General features: G+C 44.7%; 1 protein-coding gene across 1 annotated transcript in view; it reads left to right on the forward strand.

Annotated features, from left to right (window-relative positions):
• Positions 1 to 10591, forward strand: part of LOC134459879 (uncharacterized) — an 18451-nt gene extending 7860 nt beyond the window's left edge. The window contains exons 3-6 of the mRNA XM_063212405.1: positions 3575 to 3786; positions 5076 to 5223; positions 7848 to 8099; positions 9930 to 10591. Of these exons, the coding sequence (XP_063068475.1) occupies positions 3575 to 3786; positions 5076 to 5223; positions 7848 to 8099; positions 9930 to 10123 (806 nt within the window). The 3' untranslated portion in view covers positions 10124 to 10591. The remainder of the gene's footprint in view (positions 1 to 3574; positions 3787 to 5075; positions 5224 to 7847; positions 8100 to 9929) is intronic.
• The last annotated feature ends 631 nt before the right edge of the window (positions 10592 to 11222 follow it).

Consider the following 11222-nt stretch of genomic DNA (forward strand, 5'->3'; position numbering starts at 1 on the left):
ATCGTACGTCTCCCCTCATCTCCACACCTGTCGCCATTCATCTGATTGCGCACACACCTCCACGGTAACTCATAGGGGGCCGCCATGTCTGTTTACTCGTGTGTTGCACTCCAAAAGTCCCTCTATGAAACAAGCGTCCTATATCGTGGTTCCCTCCCCCACTTGACATAGTCACCCCTGTGACACCCTCCCCCACTAATGGTTTCCAGTCCCTGGAAACCTATATAAAAATGTTGCTGTAAGTCGATTTTTTTTGTGAGTTTTTTTTTTTTTTGTAATTAAATAGTCCGTTTAAAATACTATACTGTCTAGGTCTGGCATATCTGGGGTGCACAGCTGTTCAAACTCAGGGTAGGCCTGCCGACTACTGCCAAATGTCACAGGTAGGGGGCGTACCGGCGCCCCCCTTTTACTACCAGCTACCCTGAGGAACATACTGCACACCCACAGACGCACCAGAACACCAGAATCAAGTTTTAACAATTATATTTATTTTCCATGCACCCATGTCAGAAGTGTCCAATTCTGCATCAGTCCATTGTCTCTAAAATAGTCCCAACTACTCAATTTCCCAATCCCACAAACCCCAAGTTCATCTTCGTGTGGCCTGCAGCGTTGGGTCTGGTCGCAGGCAACGTCAGGTTCTCGTCTGGACTCCTCTCCTGGGCGTGGCTGGGGGAACAGGTGGGGAGAAGTCACTAGCCGGTGTTTGTGCTTACGAGCAGAGCTAGTAGGTTACTAAAATAAGCTACTCAGTCAAACAGGGGGTCACTACAATTATTCGTGAATCAATCCACACATTAAGTGTTTCACACATCATGCTTAAGAAGGGAAACATGGCACACCATGGCACAGCACACTAGACCAACGAGAGTAGAGACCGACCGATCGATCGGCCGGCCGATTTAATCGGCCGATTTTTGCTATTTTTTAATGAATCGGCATCGGCCGATTTTCTCATTTGGTTGCGCCGATTTTAAGGTCGAGGTCACGTGCTTAAAATGAATGAAAAACGAACGAAATAACAGTCGAGTGGCTCCCCCAGCTGTGATCCTGCCCCCATAGTTCACTTCAGGGAGCCGTTCAAAAGAACCGGCTCCGTGAACGTCACACCTCTCTATCAGGCACACCTCTCTCAGGCACATCAGCGGGCAGCTACTGGGAGCCCTAATGCTGGTGGTAACCAGTGTGAAGTTTACCTCTAAAAAATACAATAGGAAGTAAAAATCTAAGCGAAATTTTAACAAAAAAGGATGCAAGTCTGACATGTGATTGACTTTCACCCCATGTCTATTTGTTTTCAACGGCAACGGAGTTGAAATCAAAGTTGCTAGTGGTGTGTGACCACGAGTGCCTTTTACCATAGCCTTCCTACAGCTGCTTATACTTCAAACTGAATAGCGGTTAGCGTTAGCGATTGCTTAGCACTTTTATTTGTGACTTTAACCCACAGTTGGAATAGTATCATGCTATACTGTAAGCATGTTGCGCATAAGTGACATTATTTTTGATAGCTTTGTGAATCCATCCTGTAAAATTGCCTCTGTGGCTGTAGCAAGTTAGCTAAACATGCTAGGTTACGACAGAACTTGCTCATTTAAACTGAGGGAGGCACAGAGAGGAGAGCTGCCTTTGTTTACATCGCTGCCTGCGTGCATGTGAGATAGAGGCACTTGATCTGATTGGATCAGCACGAGTTTCACATTGACCCATGAAGTGCCGGGGAAGTAGTTGTGGCTATAATAAGAATTAAATACAAATTAAACAGCTTATAAACATGCACTGATTGATTGTAGGCAACAATAAAATAACAAGATAATAATAAATAACAATTAATAATAAGCGTAATTATTAACCATGTACATGTGGATAATTCATACAAGTGTGTTACACTGACACAATAATATTTATGCAATTTGTGTTACATTTTCTTACATTGCCTCTTGAAAATATTGGAAATAAATCATGGGCCATCAGACAGCTTTTGCCTCCCTTGTGTATTTGTTACATTGAACCGGTCATCTCACAGCTAATGTGCGGCCCGGCCCCTTGTTTATTTTCCTGTATTCGGCCCTCACTAAAAAAGTTTGGACAGCCCTGGCCTACATAATATTTCTACTAGGCCTATCTATATGAATATTAAGGGTGTAAATGGAACATATGTTACTTTTAATTCATAAAATACATATGTTATGGATAAATAAATGAAAAAGAATATTGTTTATATACCGGTATATTTTTAGCATGCCAATTAAGGATAATATGATGGCATATCGGCCCCAAAAATCGGCCCAAAAAATCGGCTGGTCACATCGGCCATCGGCTGACTCTGACCTCTAAATATCGGCATCGGCATCGGCCATAGAAAAACCCATATCGGTCGGTCTCTAAACGAGAGTAGCGATCCCACTGCGTTAACTGACTAGACTACTGTTAAAAATAATGAACATCTCTGCCACAGCACTGGGGACTCCGAGAGAGAGAGAGAGGGAGAGAGAGGGAGAGAGAGAGAGAGAGAGAGCGCACACATCCAAGCGGGGGCATCACGGGCATAACCACGGTGGCCAGGTAACGCACGTGAACTTAACTCATTGAGGGGTGAGTGATCTCACCCCTCCATCTCCGACTTCGCAGAAACCCCTGGGCTCAGGTCACGGACTTCATTCGGGCACTATGCCGTCCGACTCTTCCTTCGAGCTCCAGGCCGCCTCGATCCCTAGGATCGTCAAGAGTCCAGGTTCCATCTCACATTCTGGCCCCGTCCGGATACCGGCTGCGTATGCCTCCTCCGTCTGCTGCGTGCTGGCCGTCGCGGTCTCTTTCCACGAGTCTTCTTCTCCAAGCCGCCCCTGTCTGTGTGTCGAAACTGACATATAAATGTTGGCCTCCCCAGTGAGCTCCAATCGTACGTCTCCCCTCATCTCCACACCTGTCGCCATTCATCTGATTGCGCACACACCTCCACGGTAACTCATAGGGGGCCGCCATGTCTGTTTACTCGTGTGTTGCACTCCAAAAGTCCCTCTATGAAACAAGCGTCCTATATCGTGGTTCCCTCCCCCACTTGACATAGTCACCCCTGTGACACCTGATGATTCGATTTGAATCAATTCAGTGAATTCATCAATTCAATGAATCACATCAAATTTGTTGTTGGAGACGTGTTTCCCAATGGTAAGAAAAAAATTGCCTTCCTACATGTATGATGTATGATTTAAACCAGCCTAAGACATGGCCAAAGAGTCCCACCCAAGATTCTAGGCAGTTCATGCTCATCAGCATATTACAGTCAATTGTGTCAAAGGTGGCACTGAGGTTGACGAGGGCCGAAACTTTGTTTTCAGCAGTGCTGAGTCTGAGGTCACTAATTATTGTGTGTGTGTGTGTGTGTGTGTGTGTGTGTGTGTGTGTGTGTGTGTGTGCCCGCAAGCGTACGTGTGTGTGTGTGTGTGTGTGTGTGTGTGTGTGTGTGTGTGTGTGTGTGTGTGTGTGTGTGTGTGCGTGCACGCGTGTGTGTATGTGTGCGTGCGTGCGTGCGTGCATGTGCGTGTGTGTGTGCGCTTCCATTTCTCAGAGATTCCCGACAAGGTGTCCCTGTCCTTGGTCTACCCGCCGGCCCCCGCCCCTCTGATTGAGCACCGGCTCTTCACGCTGTACTGCGAGGTTCACAACCTGGCTCCCCTCTCCGGCCTCTCCATTGTGTGGTACAGAGGAGGCCAAGAGATAGACATAGCAGCCCGGGCCGCATCTCTGCCGCTGATGACGACCGAAGGAAACCCAGATGAGGTAAGCAAGCAAAGCCATCAGAATGCTTAATTAGCCTACAGATAAACATGCCATGCACATTCAGTGTGGCCTCGCGCGCCATCCTACGTACTCCCGCCAAAGGATGAATGCGAAATTGAATGGTAGTATTATGGGATGGTCAGGACCAGGCTACATGCAGTGCACAGTCTCATGTGTTTTTTAAATGTTTTTTTAATCTGTCTTTGCAACGGAATTCTCTCTTCTGGTTGGTCGATGGGGGTTAGCCTGATTATCATCGACTTTCAAATCTCTTCGAGACTTGGTCTGACCAAGAGCATAACGATTAACATTTCCCAAACGGTATATTTGACCCACCAGTCTTAGTTTGCTAATGGTCGTTTGATCCCTGTTTTTCCGGGAGCTCAGAATTATGTTTGTTTTGCTCTTGGCCTGATTAGAGGCACTGAAGGTGTGGCGTCACTAGGAGGGCACAGCCTGGCTAGATGGGGGTGACCATTAATTCTTTGGAACCGGTCGAGCATCAAGCTAACGACAGATAAGCAGGACAACGGCCTTCGAGGTCGACTGGTTAATGACTTGGCGGAGGCAACTCTGGCGATGTGCTTTTTTATGTTTTTGTGTGTGAAGTGTGAGTGTGTGTGACAGAGGTGTTCTACTACTGCACAACGATTGCCCACACTGGCAGAAATAAAGCTAACTGAACTAAATTGAACTGAACTGATAGTTATTTATAACTATACACTTATTGATAGCATAGCATGAAAACCCTTAGGTTAGGGTGACCAGACATCCCGGTTTGACCGGGACAGTCCCGGTTTGGAGTTGTGTGTCCCATGTCCCGAGCGAACCCTCTCGGGACACAAATATGTCCCGGTTTTGGCTAACCACTACATTGCGCCATGTCTATCAGGGTAAATATATGGAAAATATTACATGTTTACCTGCCACAATTAATGGCAGCCAGCGCTTGTATAGAAAGTCTAAAGGAGTCAGTTGCGATTTGTCATTCCTCCCTCTAAAATTGATTAGAATGCAGGAAATTGCATCTAAAAAATACAAATTTTCCTGGGGGAGGACCCCCAGACCCGCCCGCAAAATATTGTCCTTCAGTCACGCACGAAGTGTCCCGGTTTCAGACTACAAAAATCTGGTCACCCTACCTTAGGTGTCTGTAATAATTTTTATCATGCATTTTCCCACACTACGCATTGGCCTACTGGTAATGTTTTTGAAGCACTTTTTGTCTGTGAAAAGTAATACAATGTATAACTAAATTCTACTCCTCCCTTCTTTACTCGCTGTGCAAGGTTGCCACGGCGAAGCTTCGGGTAGACCTTAACGTTTCCCGTGACGACCATGAGGTGGACATCCAATGCGCTGCCCGGCTGCAGCTGAACACCACTCAGAACATACCAGAGACCCTCTCCGGCAACAGCATCAACCGGGTAGTATATTGTAAGTTGTATGTTCTATAATATATCAATAACATACTATCAGATTACAATCAGGGCTCTAAATTAACTTTTTTCATCACCAGCCAAAATGTCTAGTAGATGTTACATCTTACAAGCCACACATACCTTCATTAAAAGTGGCTTGTGTAAGTTTTCTTTTCCACTAACCAAATTGAATTTTCACCCGTATGTGGCTGGTTTACTGGTATTAATTTAGAGCCCTGATTACGATTAGTATTAATACTGCGGTAACACTTTATTTTAGGGATACATCTATTAGCACTAATACATACAATATTAATGTCTGTGTAAGTAACTTGCAAGGCATGTACTAAGCAAAATAAGACAGTTGTTAGACATTTATTCGCAAATGTCTTTTTCATGCACAATAAGGGATTTATTACCAATATAACCTTAGTAAGGACCTAGTAGACCTAGATTTCTATTTATGAGTAAGCAGTAAGGGCCAAAATACCACGTGTATAAGCTCCTGGTAAACTGTGTGAACAAACCCTGAACAGTGTGAAAACAGATGTGGAATAAGGGTCCCTATTCTAAAGTGATGCATTGCTCAGCCCAGATTGCTTAGGGCCCCCACTCTACCCAGACCCCCCAACCCCCCCGGGCAAGCAAATTATAAGTACATTTCTAATTCTGAGTCAGTTTGACGAGATATGTAGATCTCACTTATTTCATTCGGTGTACTGTTCTGTAATAGGAAGGGTTATATAGCAAGGATTGGACGTAAACTTCTCAATGACGGTGGGGTAGTGAGATGTCATTTTTTCATACACCAATTAGCTTTAAATGTAAAAAACATACAATAAATGCAGAATATAACAATGAGAAATAGTTTGGAAGCAAAACTAAGCAGTTCCTTTGTGATAAATAAGTTAATGTTAATGAGAAACTTAGCTCCAAGAAGTGCAGTGCATGATGGGTACGCCCTTAGTCAAAAAAGCAATGCATGGCCAATGCAGCAATGATAATAGTTCTGTTGTTACATACATGGCAAATTGTTTGGATAGCAACTAAATTGCACGAGTGAGGGGAGGAGCTAAGGACGTAGGTAGGCTCAGAGCTGGGTAGGTTGTCTGTTGGCCTAGATTGCGTACCCATCATGCAATGCACTTCTTGAAGCTAATGTTCTCAAACATGAACTTAATTATCACAAAAGAATAGTTTATTTTCGCTTCAAAACTAATATTCTAATGTGCTGCATTTATTTTGGGGGGTTTTACAATTAAAACTCAGTGGTACATGAAAAAAATTACATCTCACCAACCCACCGCCATTGACAAGTATACGTTCAATCTTTGCTACATACAGGCTCCTGTTACCTTACCTACCTTACCTACATTACTATGCATAAGAGAAAACTGGATGACTCAGCTGAAGAAATAAGAATTATATAATAAACCCTTACACTTTGATGTTAAGGGGGGGCTAGGTAGTGAGGGCCTGGGTGGTGTGGGGGCCCTAGGTAACGAGGGGGACTTTGGTAGTCTGTGGGCCGGAAGCCATCTGGGGTGAGCAATGCATCACTTTAGAATAGGGACCCTTATTCCGCATCTGTTTTCACACTGTTCAGGGTTTGTTCACACAGTGTGTCGGGAGCTTATACACATTGTATTCTGCCACTTACTACTTACTAATAAATAGAAATATAGGCTTACTGCTCCTTACTAACGTTATATTAATAATAAATCCCTAATTGGGCATGAACAAGACATTTGTGAATACATGCTTAACAACTGTCTTATTTTGCTTAGTACATGCCTTACAAGTTACTAACACAGGCATTAATATTGTATGTATTAGTGCTAATAGATGTATCCCTAAAATAAAGTGTTACCAATACTGCTACTATTACTGAATGAATAAATGAATAAATAAATGTAAGCACACCCTAACCCAACACATCATATCAGCAATCATGCTCCCAGTCAATGCTACCAGTAGCCAAATTTAACGGCACAACGTTTCAGACCTTAGTCCTTCAACGTTGTGCCATTAAATAGCCTAACTGGGAGCATTAACAGTGTTGCGGCGGGCATTTATTATTATTTTTACTTTAAGTTACTTTATTTTGTCCAGCACCTGTGCCACAGTCCTACAAAGGCAGAATGCAGTACACCAACATTGAAACTGAGAAAATGACCTTCCAAGCCTTGCCATTAGTTTGGATGTTGTACTGCAAATTTGACATAGCAATATCTCTAAAACAGGACACATAAGGACCATATGTGGACCATAAGGCTTTGTCACAAGATAAAGGAGGTGTGAGGTGTGATCTAAACTCAATGTTCACAAAAATCTGTAGTTACTGCACTTTGCCTTTGTAGGGCCACTGATGTGCGCGCATTCTCTGCTCTCGGAACTCCTGCTCTAAACTCTTATCAGGGGCGGAGCACTGGTATTGGGACAGGGGGGGGCGTGAGATGTGTCAGAGGTGTTGGGCCCACGAAATATCGTAGAATGGGGCCCCTACAAGATGTTTGGCAATCGAAAGCCACTGGCAGGGCCCCCCCCCCCCCCAAGTGGTGAGGCCGGGGGTTCCTGGCCCCTATGCCCCCCCCTCTGCTCTGCCCCTGACTCTTCTCCTTCCTCTTATGCCCTAACAAGGGAAGCCGCGCGTGGTCAATGCCAGTGGGGATGTGGTGCTCCGTGCCCACAACAGACTAGCCCTCATGTGTCAAGGGGAGGCCTACCCTGAGCCCAGCTACCAGTGGAGTCACCAGGGGGTCGACTTGGATGGCGAGAACAACATGACGCTAGTGATCGAGGCGGTGAACGGCAGCCACGCCGGGGTCTACGAGTGTCTCCTCAGCAACGCAGTGGGGCATGCGGCCGTCACCATGCGAGTCACAGTAGAAGGTGAGGAAAGTGAGATGGAGGAGAGTACATGAAAATGAAGGACTTTTAGAAAAAAAGCACAACAAAATACCTCCTCTTAATGTATGTTCTCTACAAGTCTTCTGTTGTCCAGTCCTACACTTTAAATGTCTGTATGAGCACTGTCTATGTCCATACTGTCTTATGTCCATGTATGAGTACTGTCTATGTCTATACTGTCTATGTCCTTACCTAGATTAGATTAGTCTATGTCTGCATGGGAAAGCAAGAAACGTAATTTCAAATTCTTTGTATGACCAGTGCATGTAAAGAAATTGACAATAAAACCAACTTGACTTGCTGACTTGACTTGAGATGTAGTATAGTCCCAGAAGAGAAGTTCTGAGGCACTCAAGGTTGCCATTGTAGCCAAATAAAAAAGCACAAAGAAATCGCAACCTTGAGAGCCTGAGAACTTCTCTTCTTGGACTAAACTTGTGAGCCCATACACTGATGAGCACCAAGGAAAAAGGTGAAGACCCAGAAGCACTCCAATTATCTGCTTGTGTTCGATACATGAAATGTTAAGTCTTGGATCACATTTTACAAGCATCAGCTTCCTGTAGTGTAATGCAGTGGTTCTTAACCTTTTTTTCTTAGCGCACCCCCTTAATTATGCCGAAGATAAGCCGCGCACCCCCAACACAGATTTCTACATGTGTAAGCACTAAAAAAATGATAAATGAGTGATTAATTACAATGATTCTCGCTTGAGACATGAATCAATGCCTCAATGATTTTAAATGGGGACCAAAACTTGTTTAATTTGGCCTAATTATAATGTTTGCAAGTATAATTTTGGTCACAACCTCTACACAAACAAGATTCCGTGCACCCCCTGGAATCTCTGGCGCACCCCCAGGGGGTGCCCGCACCCCAGGTTAAGAACCACTGGTGTAATGCACATAGGTGTGCACATACAGTAGGCTTGCTGCAGCACCTGCCCCGTTGCCCTACTGACCAAAAAGTTTTTGAAAGTTACTTTTCTATATTTTTTCACAATGTATTGTGATCCATGTTGACATGATCGTCTACGGTACAAAGGCTTGACGATCAAAAGCATATGACAATGCCCCAATACAATACATATCCTAGTAAGGCGGCTCGAAGTTCCACATAGCTGGAAGTTTCTGCATCTGAGGACATTGCTGAAACATGCCTTCATCACCTCCCATCTGGACTACTGTAACGGCGTCCTTTATGGTCTTCCCGCCAAAGCACTGGACAAGTTACAGCGTGTCCAAAACTCGGCTGCCAGGGTCCTCACACACACAAAGCGGTGGCAACACATTACCCCCACACTCAGCTGTGTGGGGCAGCTGCAGCTGCACTGGCTCCCGGTGAAGTCACACATCACCTACAAAATCGTACTCCTTATAAATCCCTCAATGCTCTTGCTCCCCAGTACCTCTCTGATCTCATCCAGCATCCCTCCCAACCAAGGTCCCTGAGGTCCTCTGACAAGGACCCGCTTGTCATCCCCTGTGCCAGGCTACGGACTTTTGGTGACAGAGCCTTCTGTGTTGCTGCCCCCACCCTTTGGAACGGTCTACCTCTCCATAGCCGCCAAGTCCCCACACTGGTTACATTCAAGAAGCAATTCACACTTATTCACTGAGGGCTATGGTCCTTAACCAACCTGCCCCCAACCCCACCTCTACCCCCTACTCTCCTCTCCCTCTATTCCCCTGCCCATTCTCCTTTTGTAAAGTGACCCTGGGTCACTTGACAGGCGCTATATAAAACCAATTTATTATTATTATTATTATTATTATTATGATTACATCTAACCCAATCCTATCTTTCTCTCAGATGAATTAGAGGTCGAGGAGGACTCATCATCGCCGTCACTACTCACTGCACTCTTGGTGGCCCTCATTCTGGCCATCCTGGGAGCAGCCGGCGGCGTGTTTTATCTGGTCTACCGCAGGAAGACCAAGACGGACAGCTACCAGGTCCAGAACCAGAACCAGAAAGTGAAGTTGACTGCAATCAGGAACAGCTGAAGATATAAAATTCTTTTTAAAAAAAAATCTGACTTTATTTGACAGGACAGAGTGAGAGGTGGACAGGAAGCGAATGGGGAGAGAGATGGGAAAGGGTCGGCAAAGGACCTGGGAATCAAACGTGGGTCAGCCGCATGGTAGACAAGTGCTACCGGTTGGCCACGGTAGGGCTGAAGATGAAAAGTCTTGAGGCTTTGGTCTAATGCAGGAGTGGGGAACCTATAGCCCTTAAGACCTGTCATATCCAGCCCCAAACACAATTTTAATGTTATGCAGTTTCACATGAAATGTGACCAGTTTTGTAAGTAAATGTTCAAAATCACATTTGCAATACAATTAAAGGGACACTGTGTGAGATTTTCAGTTGTTTATTTCCAGAAGTCATGCTGCCCATTCACTAATGTTACCTTTTTTCATGAATACTTACCACCAGCATCAAATTCCAAGTATTCATTATGACTGGGAAAATTGCACTTTTCATACATGAAAAGGGGGATCTTCTCCATGGTCCGCCATTTTGAATTTCCAAAAATAGACATTTATAGCTGAAAAATGACTGTATTTGGACCATACTAGAAAATATGTGTTTATTACTTAGTAAACTTTAATGTAAAGATCAAATTTGGCAATAAGGCAGCCCAGTTTCGATGAGCAGCATAGTTGCAGTACCTTTTTTGCCCATTTCCTGCACAGTGTCCCTTAAAGTTATATTTTCAGGGGAGCTAGTGGAGGTGGGGGCTGTTGTACAGACTGGCCAATTTCAATACAGGTCTATAGGGCAGGGGGGAAATCCTGGTTTGTCTTCAGAGTGACCTTTGGAGGACTTAATCAAATTTGAAGTGGCCCCTCGAATGACAATGGTTCTCCATCCCTGACGTAAAGTCACGAGGTACCTGTGGTCTAATGGATAGCCTAGATGGGCCCGTCAACGGGTTAGAGTCACTCTTTGCTGAAAACAATCAACTACATCATAACAACATTGCTATGACAATGCACATTCTTAGGTAATCGTAAGGGGTTGGCCTTTGGATCCTTGTAGGGTTGCAACCCATTGTTCTCAATTCAAGTAAAGAGGAGTAACTGTATGCATTTCTTTTTT

Source organism: Engraulis encrasicolus, chromosome 1 (genome assembly GCF_034702125.1).
Source record: "Engraulis encrasicolus isolate BLACKSEA-1 chromosome 1, IST_EnEncr_1.0, whole genome shotgun sequence".
In the NCBI taxonomy this organism is placed as follows: Eukaryota; Metazoa; Chordata; class Actinopteri; order Clupeiformes; family Engraulidae; genus Engraulis; species Engraulis encrasicolus.